Here is a 26,097-nt window from a genome sequence, read left to right as displayed (position 1 = left end):
GTGGTTGAAAACAGGACAGGGGAAAACAGCTAGAAAGAAAAATGGAACCGTGTGCCTGTGAAGAGTGTGGTTCCCGGCATTTGGTGCATGTCACCTCTCTTTTCTTGGTGGCTTTATATTTCTCTGTTCACAGGAAGTCTGACTTTGTGTGTGCCCTATAATATTTCCACTGACCAAAAAATGCAGATGCTCTCGCAGCAAAACTGGATACAAATAATAATTTAAAAAAATCCTGAGGCCCAGAAAGATATTGGTCATGTGAAGGAAATGTTTGAAGACCAAAAATGTTGTGTTTGGGAGACATCCTGCCACACCAACAGTTTTGTGAGAGCCCTTCTGCTACTGGATATTCCATATGGAAGGCAGCCCTCCTTCTACCAAACACAACACCCTCCTCCTTATGCCCCACACCCAGGCTGCTGCCCCAGCTCTCACCACCACCTCTGCACACATTTCATTCTCCTAAATAAGGGTGTATTTATCCCTATGCTTTGTCATGGGCAGCACCTGGTACCCAGAATGCTGGATCTGCTCCCCAGCCCTGCACTGACCACCACTCCCTCCAAAGCATAGCCTCTGACCCTGAGGGATCCAGGCAGGCCTTTGGGAACTTTCTGCTGTTAGCCAGCCCAAAGTTCTGTGATTTGTCTTTCCAGCTGAGACCAATAAACCATCAGCTGAATTCACTATGGGCTGGTCAGAAGCCATCATCACTGCTATCAAAACCCAGGTCATAGAGCATATTCTTCCTTGGCTCCTTGCACTGAGGGGGCTCTTTTCTGATGCTGAGGTCACTGAACCAGCTCATCTGTTGGTCCCCCTGGGAACTGTGAGAAAGCAGGCTGTTGTCTTGGGAAGCATGCCCCCTGTACTGCAAGAGATTCCCTTGCACTGCCCTTGCTGTCTTACTGGGCATGACTGTTCCTCTCAGAGCAGAGCAGACTGGTTTTGTGGGGCTCCTGGGGCCCTGAAGATGCAGGGGCTGAGCAACGGGTTCCTGCCACCCCTGGGGGGGCCTTTGTGGGATGGAAACTGGAGGGTGAGGATATTTAGAATTGGAAGCACAGGTTTTGCTTGGGGTTTGTTCTTGCTTCCTGGCTAGGAGCCTGCTTCTGGGGGCTTTCCTGGGAGGCTGCTTCTTGCCTTTCCCCCCTCTTTCTACAGTTCTGCCTTTCTGTTCAGTCACCAACCTTTGTTCACAAGGGTTACATGAAAACATGCCTTTGGCTTGACATTTTTGGCAGGTGTTCTTAATGCTGGTTGCAAAGTTGTTTAAATCCAGGGATATAAGCCGCGAAGCTCCTTGGGAAACCAGGTCCCTGTCTTCAGGCATCTTGTGGCCCAGGATGCCAGAGCCATCATTCTCAGAGCCTGTTTTAGTACAATTCTTGCAGTTAGTCTGCACTGCCTTGTCCTTGATTTGCCTGTTTCTTTTGCCAGTTCCAACTGCCAGCGGCACAGCCTCTTCTTGGAGAGCACTACTCTTTGCTCCCTCACCCCAGACGCCAGACTCCCCAGGCCTCAAGGAGCGCACACTAAGATTGCATGCAGCAGGGAGAGCCTGGGCCTGCCACATAACTGGTTCCTCAGAGGCATATTTCTCCTGCCTGGTGAAACTGAGGCTCTGGGCCAGAGGTGGTGAAGTCTGAGAAGCACTGTCCTTCACATGTCTGGGTATCCGAGAGACAGAGATCAATTGATTTAGCTCTGCTAGGACACTGGGCATATTCAGCTGGCCTAGCTGCTCATACAGCTGCTGGAAGTCCTTACTCTGCTGAGCAACTAAAACTTCAAAGTGCTTCAGGTTGGACTTCATTTCTATAAACTCTGCTTGTCTCTAAAGAAAGGCAATGAGAAAGAAGGGAGTTACGGACAGTGCAACTCAGAATGCACAATATAACATGTGAACAAAACAAAGGATGGGCCAGCAGATCAAAACCTTGTCCCTTGCTGGGTACTATACAGGGGATACATGGCTACACTCTGGAGCAGGGTCCCTAGGGTCCACATCATGCCAGAGAACCTTGGGAAAGGAAGCTGGCCTCTACCCTGGCCTGTTACCAAGGGGCCTGTGGTGGCCTCTGTTCTTGGCTGAAATTTGCAATTTTAAAGGTGTCTCTCTAGGTCTTAGTAACAAAACCATAAACACACTTGAGGAAAGGGGTCAGGGTCTACACTTACACCTTCAAATCTCTTTTGCAGCTCAAGGATGGCCTGTTCCATGTTGCATTTGTCCCGCACTGTTTCCAACACCAGATCACTCTGGGCCTTCATGGTCTCTTGCACTAAATACAAAACAATGACAATTCACCACATGAAGACTATGCTATGCCCCACCCTGCCCAGGCCACAGTCGTGGAGAGGGAGAAGCTGGAACCCGGCACGGGCTACCAGAGCCTGCTCTGCCAACACCCAGAACTCTAGCCATCCAGATCAGCCCTGGTGAGGAGGGAAAGTAAGAACAGGGTGGTTCCTCCACTGTCTCTTCTTCCCTCCCTCCCTGAGAACATCCTGGCCAAAGCAGACTCAACCTTAGCACCTGCTGGGGACTCTGAAACCTGCTGCCCAGATGATGGCACCAACGTCCTCTTTGGCCAGCCTTCTTGGCCCTGTCATCAGAGTGATCTTTCTAGAATGTAGATATGATCATGCCTCCTCTAAAACGGTCACTGGAACTTTCAATGGTACCCCACAGGCCACTGGATGAAGTCCAAATCTTTCAATAAATTGGCTAACAAGACCCAGGCTCACTTCCCTTTGACTCACTATCCTCTGCATCTCTGAGTTCTGCCTAAGCAATCTCTCTTCCACCATTGGCTTTTTTTTTTTTTTTTTTTTTTGCGGTACACGGGCCTCTCACCGCTGTGGCCTTTCCCGTTGCGGAGCACAGGCTCTGGACGCGCAGGCTCAGCAGCCATGGCCCACGGGCCTAGCCGCTCCGCGGCATGTGGGATCTTCCCGGACCAGGGCAAGAACCCGTGTCCCCTGCATCGGCTGGCGGACTCTCAACCACTGCACCACCAGGGAAGCGCTTCACCATTGGCTTTTGAACACGCTGTTCCCTTGGTTTACAGTACTCCTGCTTCCATCCCTCAGGAATGGGAGAAAAAAAAAAAAGGATCCTCAGAATGATGGTGAAGTCCTAAGAAGAGGACATAAAGCATAGCCTGCCCAATCTGGAGCTGGAGGCTGAGCTCCAGGCAGGACACCTCTAATGAAAAAGTGAAACAGAAAGACTCCCCAATGTGTTTGAACATATTAATTGGAGATTTACAGTTTTATCTGAAGGTTTATTATCAGACACTGTGCTAGGTGCATGGAAACAATCTTGAACAAAACTACTTACATGAACTTTGCAGTCTTGAAGAAGAAAAAAATAACAAGTAAACAAACATGCACATTAATAAATGAAAATTGTGATAAGTGCTCTAATAGGAAATATAATAAAAATAAGAGGGTGGGGGCACCTACTTTAGATAAGGTCATCAGAGATAAGAGTCATGTAAGGTGAAACCAGAAAGATAAGGAGCAGCTAGCCCTGCAAAGATTAGGGAGAGGTTATTCAGCTAGAGGAAACAGCAAGTGCAAAAATTCTGAGGCAAGAAAGAGCCTGTGATGACTAGGAATAGACAAGCCAGTGTGGTCTTGGGGAAAAAAAAGTAAAAAGTGGTAAATTTTATGTGTATTTTACCACAATAAAAAATGTAAGAATTTTTTTAGAAAGCAAATTTTCTATTACTCAACGCAAGTTAAATTCAATGTGTCAAGCAATTAGAAAAAGGGTGTTTACTTATATTTCAAGTACTGGATTCCTGCCCCTAAACTCAATTAGTGAAATATTTTTCCAGACATCCATGTTGATATTTGTAGTAGAAAGCAAATGTAATTGTCCTACCCTAGTTGAGTTCCTAAATATCAATGTTTCTTAGGAACAGAAAATGAGGAAGGCAAGCAAAGTGTTCAATTCTAGATTCAGTACTCAGTAAGCATCAGTCTGTGGTCCCACATATTCTTTCTTTGTCCTTGGGAAACATATGTTCAGGGTCTTCTCCTTTAAAGAGCTTTTGTATTGAGGTATTACTTCCAAAGTCTACTGAATTTTTTTCTTTTAAAAACTATAAAAGGGGCTTCCCTGGTGCGCAGTGGTTAAGACTCTGTGCTCTCAATGCAGGGGGCACAGATTCGATTCCTGGTGGGGAATCTAAGATCCTGCATGCTGCATGGCGCAGCCAAAAACAAAACAAAACTATAACAGTATAAACAGGCATACAATGAAAAATGATCGAATCTCTCCCATGAAGACCTTGGTCTTGCTTCCTGGATTTAACGTTAAGAGCAGTTTCTGGAATTTTGTATCAATACATGTGCATATCCACGTTTAGGTTATAGATCCTGTGTGTGTGTGCACGTGCAAGCGTGTGTGTGTGTGTGTGTGTGTGTGTGTGTGTGTGTGTGTTCTCTAGAAGGAGACTCATTTCATTTCTGCTTTGTCTATAAACAAATTTTTAGCTTTTTAGTGAAAATGCCGTTTAAAATCCACTTCCATATGCTGGACAATATCTCTAGTTTCTTTCTCCCTCCCTTCCTCCCTTTCTTTCTTTCTTTCTTTTTTTTTTCTGCAAAAAGCTTTATTGTTTCCATTTGGTCCAAGGCTTGGGAGAGGGGTCCAGGGTGGTTAAAAAGCTGCCTAGTGGCTGCAGAGAGGGGCTTCAGGTAGAAGCCCTGACACCAGAGGGGCTCCTCAGAGGCCGCTGGGCTCTGGAGGCTCTTAGTCATGCTTGAGGGTGAGCCTTTGGAAGAGGTACTGGCCCAGCCCAGCCTGGGGACCAGCCAGCCTGGGGAGATTAGTCAGGTGGTCGCCATCTTCTTGATGACCTTCACCTGCTCCTCCAGGAAGCAGCTCTCCCGGAAGTCAGAGAGGTGGGGGCCTGTGCGGGCAGAACCTAGGGCGTGCAGGTCCACAAGGACCTGGTTCAGGTTCTTCTCCCTGAGCACGGCGGCTTCCATAGCGTCCTGGGTTTTACCCCACTCATCTTGAGATAGCTTCGGCCGCTGTGCTGGTTTTGCCTTTTCAAGAGACACTCGGCGCCCTCACGATTCTCCTCAGCCAATTCACAGAAAAAGTGGCCCATGCCCTCCAGAGCTACATCATCACTACCAGAGAGAGGTAGGTGTAAGAGGCCTGCAGATGCATGTTGACCAGGCAGTTGACGATAGCCTCTACCTTGGTGGAATAATTCTGACGAATCCGGGAGCTCATGGTTGATGGGTAATAAGGAGTTAAGCTCAAAAAATGGTGTTGGCTGGTCCCGGTGGCCGAGGATAGCTGAGTGGCTGATTGCGAAGGTTGTGACTGGAAAAAAGGATGGGGGTTGGTCAGAGTTTGGAGCAAGGGGCATCCCTGCATCTGTTCCATCCAAACACTGTTGAAGTAAGAGACAGATCTGAGGGACCGCTGAGCGCACTGCCAATATCTCTATTTTCTTGTGAAGATGATTTTGTTTAGGGACTTCCCTGGTGGTCCAGTGGGTAGGACTCCGCACTCCCAATGCAGGGGGCCCAGGTTCGATCCCTGGTCACGGAACTAGTTCCTGCATGCATGCCGCAACTAAGAGCCTGCGTGCCACAACTAAGACCCGGTGCAGCCAAAATAAATTAATTAATTAATATTTTTTAGAAAAAAGATGATTTTGTTTGGCTTGAGGCGTCCCAGCACTGGAGCTTACAGGCTGTTGGGTGGGGCCAGGTCTCGGTGCCATGGCCGCAAAATGTCTGCCTCCAGACAGAGTTCACGTCCCTGCTATGTCCACCACCAGCTTTTATGACCCCAGAGAGAGCCATAGCCATCCCCAGGAGACCCTCCAATACCAGCAGGTAGGTCTGGCCCCGACTTCTGTGAAGTCACTGCTTTTGCCCTGGGACCCCGGTGCGTGCAGGACCTTGTGCACACCCTCCAAGCGTGGAGTCTCTGTTTTCCCCAGTCCTGTGGCGCCTGCAATCAAGCCCTGCTGCCCTTCAAAGCCAAATGCTCTGAGGGCTCTTCCTCCCCATGCCAGACCCCTAGGCTGGGGAGCCTGGCACGGGGCTCGGAGCTCTCACTCCTGTGAGAGAACTTCTGTGATATAATTACTCTCCAGTTTGTGGGTCGCCCACCCGGGTGGTATGGGATTTGATTATATTGTGAGTGCGCCACTCCTACCGTCTCGTGGTTTCTTCTTTATGTCTTTGGATATAGAATATCTTTTTTTGGTAGATTCCAGTCTTTTTTTATCGATGGTTGTTCAGCAGTTAGTTGTGATTCTGGTGTGCTCGTGAGAGGAGGTGAGCTCAAGGTCCTCCTACTCGCCGCCACCTTGTCTCTGTCCTTGAAGATGATTTTGTTTATTTCTATTTTAGTGATTTGATAAGGGCTCCATTGAGATGAGGTCATATTCTGATGCTTTTCCACTAATGGCCAGTGATTCTCCTTTAACACTAGTTTTGCTCTCCCTGCTGTGCTAATGAAAGCCGCCTGAGAAAGGGTCTGGAAGCCTCCATGTACAAGAGGAGTTTGCTCAGTCCCCCTTTTTCTCAGGATACCCTTCCCAATTTTCACTGACTGATCTCACTCCTCCACAAGATGTGTCCTGGAGCAAACTATGTGCACATAAGCAGTACCTTGCTGTTTTCATTTAACAATTAATAAATATTTCCATTCCAACATGGTTCATATAGATGGACCTTACTCTGCTCAACAATTATATGTGCCTTGCTCAGAAAGGCATTTCTCACTCTAAAATTATAAAAATGTTGCTCATGCTTTTTACAGTTCTTTTAATGATTTAATCACCACACAATATATTGATTCATATGGAATTAATTTTGACGTATGGAGTTATCTATTTTCCAAAAGAGTCATTCTCTGATTTTGATAGTGGCCCCTCCTTTTTATTCTCCTAATGACCATATTTTTCAATAGAACTTATATGTATTAGGTGAAAGTACTGCTTTCTACTAATTACCCCACCTAAACCCAAGACAAAGTGAGATGTGGATGCCCTTGGTAATTTATTCTATTACTCTGGTCCTTGGTGTCCTCAGCTGAAGAAGAAGAGGAGTTAGATTAGATGGCCTTGAGTGATCCTTCTCGTTGTATAGGCAGAATGTGACTGGGGAAAGATTTCATGACCTCATTCTGTGAAGGTATGAATTACATAATAACCCAAGACAGTGCTTTCACATAGTATCTTCCCTCTTCCCTTACAAGCACAGTGAGTGCATCCTGAAAGCCTGCAGAATGCACTGACTGGCAAGTTCAGTGCTCTAGGCTAGCTGGACTGGGCCTAGCTATATGACAGGGGATTTGCCTGGTTCCTCTCTCAATGACTAACTTCCTGCTCCTGATCACTACCTACCAAGAAAGGGAATGATTCTGGACAGGCTCCTTGTGCCTATTTTTAAGAACAACCTGGCTTTTAATTAATGTAGTGCCACAGTGTTTGTTACTGTTTGCCTTATCAATGTGGCTCTCTTGAGTCTTAAGCTCTGAAAGTTAAGAAACCGTCAGGGGTGAAGGATCAGGATCCCCATGCCTACTATAAGCCAGACTCAGTTCTGCTCCTCTCTCTGCCTTCATTCTGTGTTGGGGCCTTGAGCACTTCCATTCCCTATTCTGGGCCTTAAATGCCACACATTTGCTGCAATTCTCCTTTTTGTACTTCACCCAGTTTTAAACATAACAAGTAAAGAGAGTGCTTTCCTTGCACACTTAAAATGAGTTATTTCCAGAACTGGTTTCCAAGCAGATGCACAGTTGCCCTGTGTGTGGGATATTCAGGTTGGAAGCCAGCAGACAGTACAGTGCTTCTTTGTAGACAGATGGGGATTAATTTCTAAGTTACACAAAGGCATTAATTTTTGTAAATCATGAGCAATCCATCCCATGGCATTTGAATAAGTTGACTTCAATTTGTTTAAAATAAAAAATAAACACACAGACAAATGCAAACAAGTGCACATGCAGTCATCACCTTGCTGTTTAGCTGAGAAGCTGTTGGTTCCAGGGAAGTGTTCACCTAAGGAGACGTGTGTAATGGTCAAATAAGGGCCTGAACCATGGTTTCACCTAAATGTAAATCACTAATTGGCAGAGCAGAGGACTTTACAAACCACAGACTGTAACTGAAATTGAGAAAGATGCTGTGATTCACTACAAAACAGCTCTCATTGAAATGAAGGAAGCAAGAAGAACAGTAGGTGACTAGAGTATTTCTAACTCCTAAAGGAGCACTGTCTTTATTTCTAAGTCCTAAGGGAGCAAGGGAGCCTTTATAGACAGCACAGCCAGCAATTCATTTGAGAACCAGGGATGCCCTTGATTCACTTCAAGCAGTGAGATGAGAAACCTGGTAGAACTATCTGTCCTGAGGCAGCAGGGTTACTGGGTGGAGGATTGGTGCTCCAGAAAAGGCATAGAGGGACCACGGCATTCCCATATAGAGGTGAAGCCCACTACCTAGTTCAGCTCCACATCTCTTCAGGGCTAATCTTATGTACCCATTCTCTCATCTGAAACACTGTATGGAACCTCACCACTGGCAGAAATCTGGCTAGGGTCAGAAAGTTCACATTCACTGCTCACCAGTGCCCCCTACTGATAACCTCAAACTCGACACTCACATGTCTTGGCCACAGTTTCCAAAGAATCCAAAATAGATTGGCTTCTGGAATTGAGATGTTCCTCAAATTTTTCCACAGATGTCTGTAACTTAAGAAACCCAAAATTAGGAAATAATTCACAGACTGTTGCCTTATTTTATTAACTTGGTGAACTGTCATTTAATGATAAAAAAGGGTAGTTAAAATATTGCTATTCTACACAAACAGAAGTCAATACAATATAATTATTAAACTTCTTAAAATGCAAGATGTTCTAATGCCTTGAAATGTGGCATACTTACCCTGTTAATGCTTTCTTTGATATGGGAAATGAAATTGTATAGAGTCTCACTAAAATAGGAGAGAAAAAAGAAAGTAAATCTTTGCGAAATATTGAAACAGTATGCAACAGAATTGATTCCATAAACATGGCTGGACTCTACCTAGTGCAGCATCAAAACGGTGCTTGATCAGAGTTGAAGACTCAACTCTGAGAAACCTTAGTGCCCAGATGGAAAAAAGGAGAACATTGACTTTTCCTGATAATTTCCAAAGCAAAACATTTTTTTGTTTTTTTAAATTTACTCTACATGGATCTTAAATGAGGTTGCATTTTAGCAATTCAAATGGTTACTACAGTAGAACAGACCAGCTTTCATTTTTATGGCAAACATGGCTTCAGAGGATAGTGATTTCTTTCTGATAGCCCCAAATTCCTGGATACATCTTAATCTAATGACTATTATTTTGACAGTAAGAATGAGATAATATAGAGACAGTTCTGGGAACAATATTAATTTCTAATGAAAAAGAAATTTTCACAATTATTCCTCAAATAAATATCCCTCTTTTGAAAAAAATCAGACAAGGGTCGTCATTAAAAACTTTTACAGATTTTTGTTTTTTTAATCTATACAAATGCAAATCTTTTTTTTTTTTTTTTTTTTTTTTTTTTTTTTTTTGGTGGTACGCGGGCCCCTCACTGCCGCGGCCTCTCCCGCTGCGGAGCACAGGCTCCGGACGCGCAGGCCCAGCAGCCACAGCCCACAGGCCCAGCCGCTCCGCGGCACGTGGGGTCCTCCCGGACCGGGGCACGAACCCGCGTCCCCTGCATCGGCAGGTGGACCCTCAACCACTGCACCACCAGGGAAGCCCGCAAGTATCAATTTTTGAACCCCAATAGGACAACTCTTCATACCAAAGTCTTATGGATGCTCCAAAAGACTATTTTTTTTAATTTTTTTAATCTATGTATAATATCATGTCACATGCAGAGTGACAGTTTTACTTCTTTTCCAATTTGTATTCTTGTTATTTCTTTTTCTTCTCTGTGCCGTGGCTAGGACTTCCAAAACTATGTTGAATAATAGTGGCGAGAGTGGACATCCTTGTCTTGTTCCTGATCTTAGAGGAAATGCTTTCAGTTTTTCACCATTCAGAATGATGTTTGCTGTGGGTTTGTCGTATATGGCCTTTATTATGTTGAGGTAGGTTCCCTCTGTGCCCACTTTCTGGAGAGTTCTTGTCATAAATGGGTGTTGAATTTTGTCAAAAGTTTTTTCTGCATGTATTGAGATGATCATATGGTTTTTATTCTTCAGTTTGTTAATATGGTATATTACATTGATTGATTTGCATATACTGAAGAATCCTTGCATCCCTGGGATAAATCCCACTTGATCATGGTGTATGATCCTTTTAATGTGTTGTTGGATTCTGTTTGCTAGTATTTTGTTGAGGATTTTTGCATCTATATTCATCAGTGATATTTGTCTATAATTTTCTTTTTTTGTAATATCTTTGTCTGGTTTTGGTATCAGGGTGATGTTGGCCTTGTAGAATGAGTTTGGGAGTGTTCCTTCCTCTGCAATTTTTTGGAAGAGTTTGAGGAGGATTGGTGTTAGCTCTTTTCTAAATGTTTGATAAAATTCACCTGTGAAGCCATCTGGTCCTGAACTTTTGTTTGTTGGAAGATTGTTAATCACAGTTTCAATTTCATTACTTGTGATTGGTCTGTTCATATTTTCTATTTCTTCCTGGTTCAGTCTTGGAAGGTTATACCTGTCTAAGAATTTGTCCATTTCTTCCAGGTTGTCCATTTTATTGGCGTAGAGTTGCTCGTAGTAGTCTCTTATGATGCTTTGTATTTCTGTAGTGTCCATCATAACTTCTCCTTTTTTATTTCTGATTTTATTGATTTGAGTCCTCTCCTTCCTTTTTTTTTTTTTTTTTGCGGTATGCAGGCCTCTCACTGCTGTGGCCTCTCCTGCTGTGGAGCACACGCTCTGGACGTGCAGGCTCAGCGGCCATGGCTCACGGGCCCAGCCGCTCCGTGGCATGTGGGATCTTCCCGGACCGGGGCACGAACCCGTGTCCCCTGCATCGGCAGGCGGACTCTCAACCACTGCGCCACCAGGGAAGCCCTCTCCCTCTTTTTTTTGATGAGTCTGGCTAAACATTTATCAATTTTGTTTATCTTCTCAAAGAACCAGCTTTTAGTTTTATTGAGTCTTTGTTATTGTTTTCTTTGTTTCTATTTCATTTATTTCTGCTCTGATCTTTATGATTTCTTTCCTTCTACTAACTTAGGGTTTTGTTTGTTCTTCTTTCTCTAGTTCCTTTAGGTGTAAGGTTAGATTGTTTATTTGAGATTTTTCTTGTTTCTTTTTTAAAAATTATTTATTTATTTATTTAGGGCTGTGTTGGGTCTTCATTGCTGTGCACGGGCTTTCTCTAGTTGTGGCAGACGGGGGCTACTCTTCATTGTGGTACACGGGCTTCTCATTGCAGTGACTTCTCTTGTTGTGGAGCACAGGATCTAGGTGCATGGGCTTCAGTAGCTGTGGCACGTGGGCTCAGTAGTTGTGGCTTGCAGGCTCTAGAGCACAGGCTCAGTAATTGTGGCACACGGGCTTAGTTGCTCCGCGGCATGTGGGATCTTCCTGGACCAGGGCTGGAACCCGTGTCCCCTGCATTGGCAGGTGGATTCTTAACCACTGCGCTACCAGGGAAGCGGGTCCTTTCTCTCTTCTCCTCCTGGGACCCCTATAATGCGAATGTTGGTGCACTTAATGTTGTCCCAGAGGTCTTTTAGGCTGTCTTCTTTCTTTTCATTCTTTTTGCTTTATTCTGTTTCATGGCAGTGAATTCCACCCATTCTGTCTTCCAGGTCACTTATCCATTCTTCTGCCTCAGTTATTCTGCTATTGATTCCTTCTAGTGTATTTTTCATTTCAGTTATTGTATTGTTCATCTCTGTTTGTTTGTTCTTTAATTCTTCTAGGTGTTTGTTTTTTAATTCTTCTAGGTCTTTGTTAAATGTTTCTTGCATCTTCTCGATCCTTGCCTTCATTCTTTTCCTGAGGTCCTGGATCATCTTCACTATCATTATTCTGAATTCTTTTTCTGGAAGGTTGCCTATCTCCACTTCATTTAGTTGTTTTTCTGGAGTTTTATCTTGTTTCTTCATCTGGTACATAGTCCTCTGCCTTTTCATTTTGTCTGTCTTTCTGTGAATGTGGCTTTCATTCCACAGGCTGCAGGATTGTCCAAAAGACTGACTTTAAAAGAAGAATTTGATAGAACCGTTTGGAAATCTACAAACCTTATGGTTTTATGAATAAGATTAAGACATTACCTGAAAACAATAAAAATATTAAAATGAAAAAATTAAGGATGAGAACAGAATGCTATTAAAGTATAAAAGCAGAGACTAAGAAAGGGAACTTATAAATTAAAAATAGCAGAAATTAAACAAATAGAATAACTAGAAGATACAGTATGGAAATATGATGGAAAATAGAGCAAAAGACAAAGAGATGAAAAATAAGTAGGTAGTAAAAAAAAAAAAAAATTAGAGGATCAGTGCAGGAGATTCAATGCATGCCCAAAATTGCAGATCCAGGAAAAAGAAGAGTGAAAAGGAGGTTTTCAAAGATATAATAAAAGAAAAATTCCCCAAACCAAAAGACACAAGTTATAGGTCAAAAGTAATTCCCCAATGCCCAGGGCTATGACAAGGCACATCAAACCACATTGCTGTAAAATTTCCAAACTAAGGATAATGAGAAGATCCTAAAAATTTCCAGAAATAAAAAAGCAAGTGACATACACAGGATCAGGAATCAGAATGGCAGCAGACCTCTTAAAAGCACACAGAGAGCTATAAGACAATGCAGCAATGCTTTACAAATTTTGAACAAAAAGAACTTCCAATCTTGTACAAGGACATAGCTGTGCCAATTGCTTGTAGTCATCATCTGTTCTGAGTGGTCAGTACTCAAGTTGGGTTTTTTTTTAATTACTTTATTGAGGTATGATTAACACACAAGAAGCTGTACATATTTAATGTATACAAGTTTGGAGATAAGTATACAACTGTGAAACCGTCTCCACAATCTATGCCATAAATATATCCATCACCTCCAAAAGTTTCCTTTCACCCTCTTTTATTTATTAGTAGTAGGGATAAGAACACTTAAAAAAGATCTACCCTCTTACCAAATTTTAAAGTATACAACAGAGCATTGTCAAGTATAGGCACTATGCTGTACAGGTCTCTAGGATTTATTCATCTTGTATAAACTGAAACTTTGTACCCTTTGACTAATTCTGCCTGTTTCCCCCACAACTCCCCCAACAACAACCACCATTCTACTCTCTGCTCCTATGAGTTTGATTATTTTACACTCATATAAGTGGTAGCATATAGTTAGTATTTGTCCTTCTATGTCTGGCTTATTTCATTTAGCATAATGTCCTCCAGGTTCATTCATGTTGTCACAACTGGAAGGATTTCCTTCTTTTTTAAGGCTGAAGAATATTTCATTGTATGTACATACCACATTTTCTTTTCCATTCATCCACTGATAGATATTTAGGTTATTTCCATGTCTTGGCTATTGTAAATAATGCTGTGATGAACATGAGAGTGCAGATATCTCTTAAAGATCCTGATTTCAATTCCTTTGAGTATATACTTAGAAGTGGAATTGCTGGATCATATGGTAGTTCTATTTATAATTTTTTGTGGAACCTCCATGCTGTTTTCTAAAGTGGCGGCACCAAGGAATTCCCTGGCAGTCCAGTGGTTAGGACTCCGCGCTTTCACTGCCAAGGATGCATGTTTGATCCCTGGTCGGGGAACTGAGGTCCTGTAAGCCACGCAGCATGGCCAAAAAAAAAATTTTTCTTTTAAATTAGAAAAAATAAAGTGGCTGCACCAGTTTCTACTCCCACCAACAGTGTACAAGAGTTCCCTTTTCTCCATATACTTGCCAGCATTGTTATTTTTTTAATGATAGCCATTCTGACAGGTGTGAGATGATATCTAATTGTGGTTTTGATAAGCATTTCCGTGATAATTAGCAAAGTTGAGCACTTTTCATATACCTGATGGCCATTAGTATGTCTTCTTTGGAGAACTGTCTATTCAATTCCTTTGCTTGTCTTTTAATCCAGATATTTTGTTTTTTTGTTTTTGTTTGTTTTTGCTATTGGGTTGTAGGTGTTCCTTATATGTTTTATATTAACCTTTATCAGATATATGGTTTGCAAATGTTTTCTATCCCATGGGTTGCCTTTTTGTTTTCTTTTTTTCTTTTGGCTGCATTGGGTCTTCATTGCTGCATGTGGGCTTTCTCTAGTTGCGGTGAGCCAGGGCTACTGTTCATTGAGGTGCATGGGCTTCTCATTGTGGTGGCTTCTCTTGTTGCAGAGCATGGGCTCCAGGTGTGTGGGCTTCAGTAGTTGTGGCACGTGGGCTCAGTAGTTGTGGCTTGCACGCTCTAGAGCACAGGCTCAGTAGTTGTGGCACACGGGCTTAGCTGCTCCACAGCATGTGGGATCTTCCCAGACCAGGGATCAAACCCGTGTCCCCTGCATTGGCAGGCAGATTCTTAATCACTGTGCCACCAGGAAAGTTTGCCTTTTCATTTTCTTTGTTTCATTTGCTGTGCAGAAACTTTTTTACAGTTGACCCTTAAACAACATAGGTTTGATATTCATGGGTCCACTTATATGCAGATTTTTTTCAATAAACATAGTTGGCCCTTTGTGTTCGAGGGTTTTGCATGTGCAGATTCATCCAACCATGGACAGAAATTTCCATCTGCAGTTGGTTGAGTTTGTGGATTCAAAACCTGAAGATATAGAGGGCTATGGGACTTGAGCATCAGTGGATTTTGGTATATGTAGGGTCTCCTGGAACCAATCTCCTTTGGATACTGAGGGACGCCTGTAGTATGATGTAATCCCACTTGTCTATTTTTCCTTTTGTTGCGTGTGCTTTTGGTGTCATATCCAAGACATCATTGCCAGGACCAACGTCAAGAAGCTTTTTCCCTATGTTTTCTTCTAGGTGTTCTACGGTTTCAAGTCTCACGTTTAAGTCTTTAATCCATTTTGAGTTGACTTTTGTGTATGGTATAAGATAAGGGTCCTTTTCCATTCTTTTGCATAAGGACCCAGTTTTCCCAGCATCATTTGTTGAAAAGATTATCATTATCTCATTGTGTATTCTTTGCATGTCTCATGCTGTATTAAACATTTAAAACATAACCTCTGGGCTTCCCTGGTGGCGCAGTGGTTGAGAGTCCGCCTGCCGATGCAGGGGACACGGGTTCATGCCCCGGTCCGGGAAGATCCCACATGCCGCAGAGCGGCTAGGCCCGTGAGCCATGGCCGCTGGGCCTGCGCGTCCGGAGCCTGCGCGTCTGGAGCCTGTGCTCCGCAATGGGAGAGGCCACAACAGTGAGAGGCCCGCGTACCACAAAATAAAAGAAACAGAAAAAAAACATAACCCCCTAAATGGTCCATATAATAGAGTACAATGCAACCACAGAAATGATTTTGTAGATGAAACAGAAATATAGTCATTTAATATTATTAAATTTAAAAAACAGATTGCAGAATAGTCCATAGGAAACTATCCCATTTTTATTTTTGAAAATACACAAAAATAGGGCTTCCCTGGTGGCGCAATGTTTAAGAATCCGCATGCCAATGCAGGGGACATGGGTTCGAGCTCTGGTCCAGGAAGATCCCACATGCAGCAGAGCAACTAAGCTCGTGCACCACAACTACTGAGCCTGCACTCTAGAGCCTGCGAGCCACAACTACTGAAGCCTGTGTGCCTAGAGCCCATGCTGCACAACAAGAGAAGCCACTGCAATGAGAAGCCTGTGCACTGGAACGAAGAGTAGCCCCTGCTCGCCGCAACTAGAGAAAGCCCACGCGCAGCAACAAAGACCCAACGCAGCCAAAAATAATAAATTAAATAAATAAATTTAAAAAGAAAGAAAGAAAATACTCAAAAATAGAGCAGAGTTAGTGGTGGTTCACAGAGTAAGTTGATTCAGAGGCAGACTTGAAAATCTGACAGACCCAAGTTCTCTGCCCAAAACTCCCACTCAGTTTAGATGTGCTCCCTTGGATGGAGTCTTTCCTGACGCCCCCAGTCAGAGCTGGAAGCCTGTCCTCAGGGCTCGCAAAGCATTGGATGAAACCTCTACTACAGAATCTACAAATTTATATTTAGAGTGAAAAGTCTAGATTCTTTATTTTAGTTTGTTCTGCATCTGACCCTCTTTCCTGTTTGAGGAGTTCCTCAGGTTAGGGATCTTAGGGAGGAGTAGAGTCTCTCTTTCCTCCTCTTGAGGCTGAGGGTGCCAGAGGCTTGCTTTCTGAGCTTTTCCTGAACCCTGAGCTCTCTCCTTACACATGCCTTGCCAGACTGGGAGTCAGGAGAAAAAGACTGTGAGCTCTCTTTTCTGGTCGCTATGGCAATAGTAGTAGAAAGATGGAGCGCCATGGGACTGATAAAATTGTCCAGGACTCGGGACTTCCCTGGTGGTCCAGTGGTTAACACTTCGCCTTCCAGTGCAGGGGGTGCAGGTTCGATCCCTGGTCGGGGAGCTAAGATCCCACATGCCTCGCAGCCAAAAAACAATAAAACAATCACCAAAAACCCCCCCAAAAAACATAAAACGGAGCAATTTTGTAACAAATTCAATAAAGATCTTAAAAAGGGACCACATCAAAAAAAAAAAAAAGAAAAGAAAAGTGACCAGGACTACACTGACTACAATCCAGGGAAGGGTCTAGTGCATTCTGGGCAGGGGGTAGTGGGCAGCAGAATCTGCCCTGGACTAATTTTGAGACTTTGTTTGGGAAGTTGTCCATGGCAGGTAGTTGTTGGCAATTGTACAACTGTGGCAGAAACTTAAATTGGCCTCATTTTCTTCCTTGGAAATTAGATTCTTGATCCTCACCCTCCATGCACTGCCACCCAGATAGATGACATTCCCAGACTCCCTTGCATCTAGGTGTGGCCATGTGAGTAAATTTTAGCCACTGTGAGATATAAGCAAAAGTGTTGCATGCAACTTCCAAGAAGAATCCTAGGGAATTCCCTGTCAGTCCAGTGGTTAGGACTCTGTGCTTTCACTGCCATGGGCCTGGGTTCAATACCTGGTCGGGGAACTGAAATCCTGCAAGCTACATGGTGTGGCCAAGAAAAAAAAAAGAATCCTAAAGGGACAGGAAGATACCCTTCTTCCTTCACTCATCCATCAGCTGTCTGGAACTCTGATGTAACAGCTGGAATTGCAGCAGCCTCCAAGCAGTGTGAGGATGGCAGGGGTGGGGGGGTCATACTTTAGGGATGGCAGACCACACTGCTGGAAGGAGCCAGATCCTTGAGGTCCATGAAGCCATTATTCTAGCCCTGGACCACACACTTCAGGATGATTTTTGCATTAAAGAAAAATAAACATCTTTTAAAATTTTCTATTATTATAATGAGAATGAGTGTATATACGTCAATGCAGCTGAACATAATCCTAACTAATAAAATGAACCACCCAATATCTTTTAATAATTTTTAACACTTTAAAAAATTTAAATTAACATAGAAATTTGTATGTGTGTGTGTGTATACACAGTTCTATGAGTTTTAACACAAAATTAGGATTCATGTAACCACCATTACAACCAGGATATAAGACAGTATCCAAAAAAATCTTTTATGCTGTCTCTTTGTGGTAAAGTCCAGCCCACACCCATAACCCTTGGTAATCACTGATCTGATACCCATCCCTATAGTTTTGCTTTTCTCAGAATGTCATTTAAATGGAATCATAGAGTATGCAACCTTTGTGATTTCTTTCGCTTAGCATAGTGCTTTTGAGATTCAGCCATGTTGTTGTATAGCAATAGTTTATTCCTTTTCATTGCTGAGTAGTGTTCCATCGTATGGACATACCATTGTTTGTTTATCCATTCATACATAGAAGGACATTTGAGTTGTGCCCAGTTTTTGGTGATTATGAGCAAGGCTACTATAAACGTTATTGCATAGGCTTCTGTGTAAACATAAATTTTCATTTATCTAGGATAAATACCTAGGAGTAGAACTGCAGAGCCATATAGTGAATTATGTTTAATTTTATAAGAAACTGTCAAACTTTTCCAAAGGGGCTGTATCATTTTGCAATTCCACCAACAAGATTTCCATTTGGTCTATATCCTTGCTCGGCAATTGGTATTTTCAGTTTTTGTTTGTTTTAATTTTAGCCATGCTAACAGATAAGCAGTAATATCTCATTATGATTTCAAGTTTTATTTCCAAAATGGCTAATGGTGTTGAGAAACTTTTCATGTATTTATTTGCCATCCATATGTTTTCTTTTTAAAAAAAATTATTTTATTTATTTATTTTTGGCTGTGTTGGGTGTTTGTTGCTGTGTGCAGGCTTTCTCTAGTTACAGTGAGTGGGGGCTACTCTTCCTTGTGGTGCATGGGTTTCTCATTGCAGTGGCTTCTCTTGTTGCGGAGCATGGACTCTAGGCATGTGGGCTTCAGTAGTTGTGGCACACAGGCTCAGTAGTTGTGACTCACGGGCTCTAGAGCACAGGCTCAGTAGTTGAAGCACATGGGCTTAGTTGCTCTGTGGCATGTGGGATCTTCCCGGACCAGGGCTCAAACCCGTGTCCCCTGCATTGGCAGGCGGATTCTTAACCACTGCACCACCAGGGAAGTCCCCATGGTTCATTTTATAATCTATTTGTGGTCCTTAGGTTATTCATTGGTTATGAGACTGATCTGTTTTCTCAAATATGACTGATTAAAAAATAAGAATCTGGGTAATGGATATCCATTGTCTGGTGTGCCCAGCATCCAGCTCTAATGGGGAATTGCTTCTTTCTGCATCCACAAAGTGATTCTGGTGAGGACTTCCAGTCACAGCCCCCTCCCCTTACCCCCCCACAACCTAATAAACAAGCCCATCAGAAGCTTTCACTAGGATTTTCAAATTGTAACTAAGTGGTGAGAGTCTCTTTTTCTGTGTTAATAGGAAGCTGATCTCTAGTAGGAGAGAATGAAGTATAGACGGAGAGAGAAGCACAGAAAAGAGACAGATTCTGATTTCATTTCATTCCCTGTCCTTCCCAGATTGGTTAAGAGAGCTAATATATCCTCCTTTTTGTCCAGGCTAGTTTGAGGTGGGTTTTTATTTGAGTCATAACAAATGCAATCTGAATGATTAAGGCTTCTTTTGAGATATCTTAACCTCATATGCCCTTTCTATACATTTGGGAAAACATGTACTTTCAAAACACAATATGTAAATCCATGTCTTATTGATTTGTAGCATCTCTTTATGTTTGAACTCGGTACCATGCCTTATCATTTTCCTGCTTCCAAATTTACAGTGGTATGCTTTCTCTTTCTCATTTAAAAATTTCTCATTCTGCACCACATTTCTGATAAGCACTTATTGACAGAAAACAAGGAATCTAAAATCTTGGGGGTTGTTTTTGCCAGAATTTATTAAAATTATGATTTTCTGCTTAGCATTTAAATCAATATTGTAAGCTTGAAATTTTTTAAATAGAGAAGAGATTCTTCAGTGTCCTTATCATCTGTTCTCTCTATATAAATACTATTTATTTTTTGCCAGCCATCTTGTAAATAATCATTAACAGAAACTCATTTCTGGGAATTCCCTGGCGGTCCAGTGGTTAGGACTCCATGCTCTCACTGCCGAGGGCCTGGGTTCAATCCCTGGTCTGGGAAGTAAGATCCCACAAGCCCCATGGCCAAAAAAAAAAGAAACTCATTTTACTACAAAAAAAAAAAGGAAATGAAAAATGAAATAAAGAAAGGAAGGGAGGGAGGGAGGGAGGAAGGAAATATCAAGAAGGACTTAATGTTTCAAAAAAAGTTTTTTTTAGCTACAGAAATCTTATTTCTTTATTTATTTGTTTGGCTGCACTGGGTCTTAGTTGCGGTATGCTGGATCTTTTTTTTTTTAGTTGCGGCATGTGGGATCTAGTTCCCCTACCATGGATCAAACACGGGCCCCCTGCATTGGGAGCATGGTGTCTTAGCCACTGGACCACCAGGGAAGTGCCTTAGCTACAGAAATCTTGATCAAATAAAATGTAATACAAAAGCCCAGAGAACAAAAAAATTAAGACTAATTTATCTGAAGCAGTAAGATGAGAGGAGCCTGATCATCTGCAGTACTCTACCATTGTTATGAGTCCTAGAGCCTAGATTCCTAGGGGAAAGAAGTCTGTCAGCATCTGGGAAATGTTTATTTATCAGCAGAATCAAACACTTCGTATAGAGCATTTTGCTTTTCTCTCTAAAGGAATGTAAGTATACAGTGGAAAAGATACCTAGTCTTTTAAAGAATTCCTAATTTTAAAGAATTCCTAATCTAGAATTTTTAAAGAAATTCTAGCTTTTTCGACATGAAAGTACTAGTGGTGATGCTAAGTGATACATCTTTACTGTTACAGAAATAATAAAGTATATTTCTGCTTGGGTGTTATGATTTCTATGATACCTAAAGATGTCCTGTTAATAACTTACTACCAAGAAATGAACAAGTTAATTTCCTCAGTGACTGCCACTTATTCATTTACAAATTAATATAGTAGCCCTAATATTTGCTTATATATATACACACACATATATATGTAGTGAATAAGAATATGTATAAAATTTAGGGTATATCTTTTTTTTTTTTTTTGCGGTATGCGGGCCTCTCACTGTTGTGGCCTCTCCCGTTGCACAGCACAGGCTCTGGACAGGCAGGCTCAGCGGCCATGGCTCACAGGCCCAGCCGCTCCGCGGCATGTGGGATCTTCCTGGACCTGGGCAAGAACCCATGTCCCCTGCATCGGCAGGCGGACTCTCAACCATTGCATCACCAGGGAAGCCCTAGGGTATATCTTTAAAAATACCATTTCAAAGTGAGAAAATCAGCCTGAACTATGACTTAAGAATTCATGTGCTATATTCTTGACCCTAAAACAAATATTAACTAATTTCCTAATTCTGATGATCTGAAAAAAAAAATTAAAGGGCAGAATTTTAGGCAGAATAAATATAACATTACTTGAATATTGCATTTCTCTGAGAAGTTCTTTAGCTTAATATTTAGAGAGCTCAAAACTGTGGCAGCCATAAGTCACAGTGACAAGAAAACAAATAAAGAGTAATTATTAGATGAGCTGTAAAGGCAAGAATGCTATCATGCTGAAACTGAATTTTTCGACTACTGACATTCCATTTTCTGCTTCGCTCAGAAGAGAGGAGCTGTTTCATCCACTTGAAAGGTTTGTGTACCTGTCACATTTGTCTTTTGCAGTTTTCTTTTTCTCCTCAAACTGTTCCAAGAGGCCTTTTGATTTTCCAACTGACAAAGGAAGAGGAAATAAGCCTCCATCTTTTGTATCTCTTCCAAATAGCTGGGGTTTTGTTTGGTACTTTATGAAAATACTAGGTTCACTCTGTTCAATGGAAAAAAAAAATCATAGCATTTCACACATAAAAATATTTATAGCATGCACTATTTTCTATACAAAGCAGAGTCACACTTAAGTGCAAACCATAAAATACAATATAGCATGTAGTATTTCCTTTTTATTTCATATGTACCAGAACATTATATTAAAACAAAGCAACTCTTTTTACTAATATAATTTCTGCCTTACCAGACCAGAGGTATTTAAAATGTCAGCTAAAATGGCTTAAAATCAATTGCATAAATTTAAAGGCAGCAACAGAAAATTATGCTGTCTTGAGATGATGTGTTAAAGTTTTTATATTAATAAGTTTAATTCAAATTGCTGTTGCTCAGTTGCTGATGAACTAAACTTGTTGATAAATTTGACTGTGATGCAGGCATATGGTGAGCCATTTCCTGCATTCTGAGGCAAAACTTACTCTGGAACATTCAGGCAGTACATTTACTCCTTCATATCACTGAGTACCAAGTTTTGTACTAAAATATTTATCTCAGATCATACCTTAATAACTTAAAGTATTGACCTAATCTTATTCATTAAGTCCCTATATGATGCAGTTACGTCTGTGTATAAAGTTAGATCTGGTTCTACATCAAAATAAGTAAATATATAAAAATATTTCTGACTCACAAAATAAGATAGGCTGGTCTCAAAAAATCAAGAGATTCTGTTCCTCATTCTGGCCCTTATTCATCAGCTTAGGCCTCAATATCCTCATCTCCTTCTTCAAGGAGTTAAATGTCATGCAATATTTGGCACTCCCTAGGAGTAGTCAAAGTACTTGCACTATTCTAATATATTGTTTTAGTAATGGAAGAAAATGCAAATATAAATATGTTTTCCATTTCACACTACCAAGTCAAATGAGTCACCAATCAAGCACAAATCTATTTAGGACAGTAATCCTTAGAGATGTACAACTCTAAAATATAACCCAGCAGAATAAGTCTTCTTTACAGTTTATGTCCATAATGACTGTGAAACATGTGCAGAGATTCTGGGATTCAGACTTACAACCAGAGAATTCTGTTGTGACTGTTTTGGATGTCTCAAGTGGACACCAAAGTCCAAGGGTGTTGACGGGGTCTCTGAACTTTCTGGACAGAACTGGGATCCAAAAAGGAACTGGGAATCACTGAGACCAGAGTAATCAGTCTGATTATTATTCCAGTTAGATGACTTAGTGGCCCTGAAATTAAGCAAGAAAATACAAGTATATCAAGTGGGCAAATGAAACCATAATTCAAAACTATTTTAGAATATTCTGGGCAGAATGCTAGCTTTTTTTGACCTCCTAGTCCCCTGCACACTGCCAGTACTACATGTAAAGAAACAAGGAAATTTTGAATGCCAGACATTTCAATTACAACAACCTGGGAACAATCAGATGGAATTTCAAACATTAAGGACTAACACCATTATTCCTTGTACTATAACATTATGTACTATAACACCATTTTGGATATCAAAGTTCACAAAATCTTTAGGGATTAAGAGAACATTATCTTTTAAAAGGTTGAATTTGTTCATCACTAAGGGAATAGATTAAAAATAAAATATGGCTTATGCATATAACTGATGCAGTAGTCAGAAGCAATAAGCTAGATTTACATATAACCATATGGATAAGTCTCAAAAATATAATTTTTGAGTGCAGAAAAAGTAAAAATTTAATGAACTCTCTCATACATTAATGTAATTTATAAGGATACATCATACACACCAAACAAGTATGTAACTGAGTATGTAGAAGGTTAATTGGAAGGATACATATTAACTCTCCTAGATTGTGTGTCTGTAGGGAAGGAAAGGAGCAGGATTGGAGGGAGAGAAGGAGCTATAATACAACAAACACAAGATAGACCTAGATATGGACTGAATGTTTGTGTCCTCCAAAAATTCATGTGTTGAAGCCCTAAGCTCTATTTTGACAGTTTTTGGAAATGGGGCCTTTAGAAGGTAATTAGGGTTCGAAGAGGTGAGGAGAGTGGGACCCTCACGATAGGATTAGTGTCCTTTTTTTTTTTTTTTTTTTTTTGCGGTACGCGGGCCTCTCAGTGTTGTGGCCTCTCCCGTTGCGGAGCACAGGCTCCAGACGCGCAGGCTCAGCGGCCATGGCTCACGGGCCCAGCTGCTCCGCGGCATGTGGGATCTTCCCGGATCAGGGCACGAACCCATGTGCCCTGCATCGGCAGGCGGACTCTCAACCACTGCGCCACCAGGGAAGCCCAGGATTAGTGTCCTTTTAAGAAGAGACACCAAAGAGCTTGCCCTCATTCTTTCTCTCTCACCATGTGAGGACACAGAAAAAGGCAGCTGTCTGCAAGCCAAGAAGGGAGTCTTCACCCAAAACCAATCATGCTGGCATAGGGTTCTAGGACTTTCAATCTCTAGAACTGTGAGAAAATAAATTTCTGTTATTTAAGCCATCCAGTTTATTGTACTCTGTTATGGCAGCCCAAGCAGACTAAAATAGGCCTCATCCAGACTGAAGAATATGATCAACTCAGGTTTGCACAAAGAAAGATCCATTAAACATTGTGTTATTCCCTTTCACACTTTTAGTGTCATATCCTTGCTTGTTCTAAATACTTCCAGCTGTGGACTTCCAAATTGCTTCCCATGGATACTTATGCCAGTCTAAATCTCACATATGAAGGGGATAATGATATTGATAATGATACAATCACACTTGAACACAGTGTACTAAGCCTACTACAGAGACAGCACATAAGTGGACAGACAAGTAAAATATATAGTCTTCAAGTTTTACTTGAAAGACACCTCGGTAACAATTTGTGTTACTTAATGCTGTTGTGTAACCCAAGAAAACATGCTTTTCATTAAAACACGTACATGTAGATCATTCCTTTTCCAAATGTTAGATTTAAAATAGATAGCCTATAAGTACATATTCTAAGCTAAACGAATCATTATTTATTAATACAAGACAAAAAGAAACCCTACTTGCTCAGAACAGAGACATTATTTTGACTCATAGAATCATTTTCTAAGATTAGCTAAGGTAATAGGCTGCACACATATAATATGATTTGCATAATCACTGCTCAAAATAGCTAAATAGCTCTCTGTGTCTCCCCTCTTAGGTCAAAGAGAATAATTAGCTGGGCTGGAAAAGAAACAGCTCTGTAAGCCTACAGAAGTCCTGTAGGATTCACATCTTAAAGCTACGATCTGGAATTAAGCATAGATTTTTTTCCCCCTACTCTGTATCAATTGTAAGCTCTTTTCTTCTTTTTAAGAGAAACAACAACAACAACAATGTTTTAGGTTTTTTGCTGTCTTTAGGAAGGTGTTAGGAAGAAAAGAAACTATCCAATGATAAAAGCATACCAAAACAATTGGAAATCCCTTAATATATACTACTTCTGGGGTACGCCCACCAAGTTAGCAATGGCAGGCCTACTGCATGGCTAGTGGACACCAATATAAGTACCTCAGTGGAGTAGTAGAGGGGGCAGTATCTCAATGAGCCCTGTCAACAGTTGGAGTGGTTCTTGATTTCATGGTGCCTACAAATTGTACTACACAATTGAACACTTATCTGAACATTGTCTTGAGTTTGATCCTTGCTGTTTCAACAGCAATTGCTCCAAATGAGGTGAGAGTTTCCAGATGTTGGACCATGTCTAACTCTCATAGTCCCTAGGTCCAGTGCTGGACAGAGTCATTACTCAATTAACACACATAGCCATTGATACTGCTTTTATAATCAGAAAATAGGCAAAAGGAAAAAGACAAATATGGGAGGGTGCAGTGGTGACAAGAGAGGGAAGAGAAAGGGAAGAAGCTATATCAGGTAACCCTATTACTATAAACTAATAGGAAGGGGAGCCTGTTTCTATGAAATCAGTGCAACTATAAGATCCTCTTAAGTATCAGAGTATGTAACCAGAAAACTTACCCAGAGCCTGAGGGAATACTGAGCATCTCTTTGATATTCCAGACATTAAAATTCATGTCTTATAATTATTCCTTTTAAAAAGAAGAGAGGAACATTAATTTAAAAGATTAATATACTATAATTTTTTCCAAAGATTACTGGTGACTATTATATGTAGACAAGGACATCTCAGCAGTTATATTCACATCCAATTGGTGAAAATACCCATTACCTATGTGCCAGAAATAGGTTTTGTGGTTTGTTTGTTTGGGGGTTTTTTTGCAGTTAAATTGCATACAAATTCCCCTGCTTAATACCAGAGAGAGCCCAGCCACCTGTGAAACAGTAAATTTGCCTTCCATCCTTTGCTCTCTTGTTTCTTGTTCTGCCACCCTACTAATAATCTGCTTTTAGAAAAAGACCAATAGGGCTTCCCTGGTGGCGCAGTGGTTGAGAATCCTCCTGCTAATGCAGGGGATACGGGTTTGATCCCTGGTCCGGGAAGATCCCACATGCTGTGGAGCAACTAAGCCCATGTGTCACAACTACTGAAGCCCACGCGCCTACAGCCCATGCTCCACAACGAGAGAAGCCACCATAATAAAAAGCCCATGCACTGCAACGAAGACCCAACACAGCCAAAAATAAATACGTAAATTTATTTAAAAAAAAAAAACTGGCAATATTGTCCAGCTTGGTTCACAGGTAAATTTTACCAAACATTTATGGAAGAAA

General features: G+C 41.5%; 1 protein-coding gene and 1 pseudogene across 2 annotated transcripts; both read right to left on the bottom strand.

Moving 5' to 3' along the window:
• Nucleotides 1-697: 697 nt before the first annotated feature.
• IHO1 (interactor of HORMAD1 1) lies at nt 698-25,439 on the bottom strand (the record flags this gene model as incomplete). Its single annotated transcript, XM_082663661.1, has 7 exons — nt 698-1,837; nt 2,182-2,285; nt 8,659-8,746; nt 8,940-8,988; nt 21,277-21,440; nt 22,473-22,647; nt 25,384-25,439. The coding sequence occupies 7 exons, from the start codon at nt 25,437-25,439 to the stop codon at nt 698-700; spliced, it is 1,776 nt and encodes a 591-aa protein (XP_082519787.1).
• LOC309828380 (ferritin light chain-like) lies at nt 4,471-5,260 on the bottom strand (annotated as a pseudogene). Its single transcript has one exon. The product of its transcript is annotated as a ferritin light chain-like (transcript).
• Nucleotides 25,440-26,097: the final 658 nt, after the last annotated feature.

This window comes from Grampus griseus (genome assembly GCF_964374135.1).
Source record: "Grampus griseus genome assembly, chromosome: 10".
Lineage (NCBI taxonomy): Eukaryota > Metazoa > Chordata > Mammalia > Artiodactyla > Delphinidae > Grampus > Grampus griseus.
Note: the sequence above shows the minus strand (reverse complement) of the source record. Positions and strands in the feature narration are given on the sequence as shown.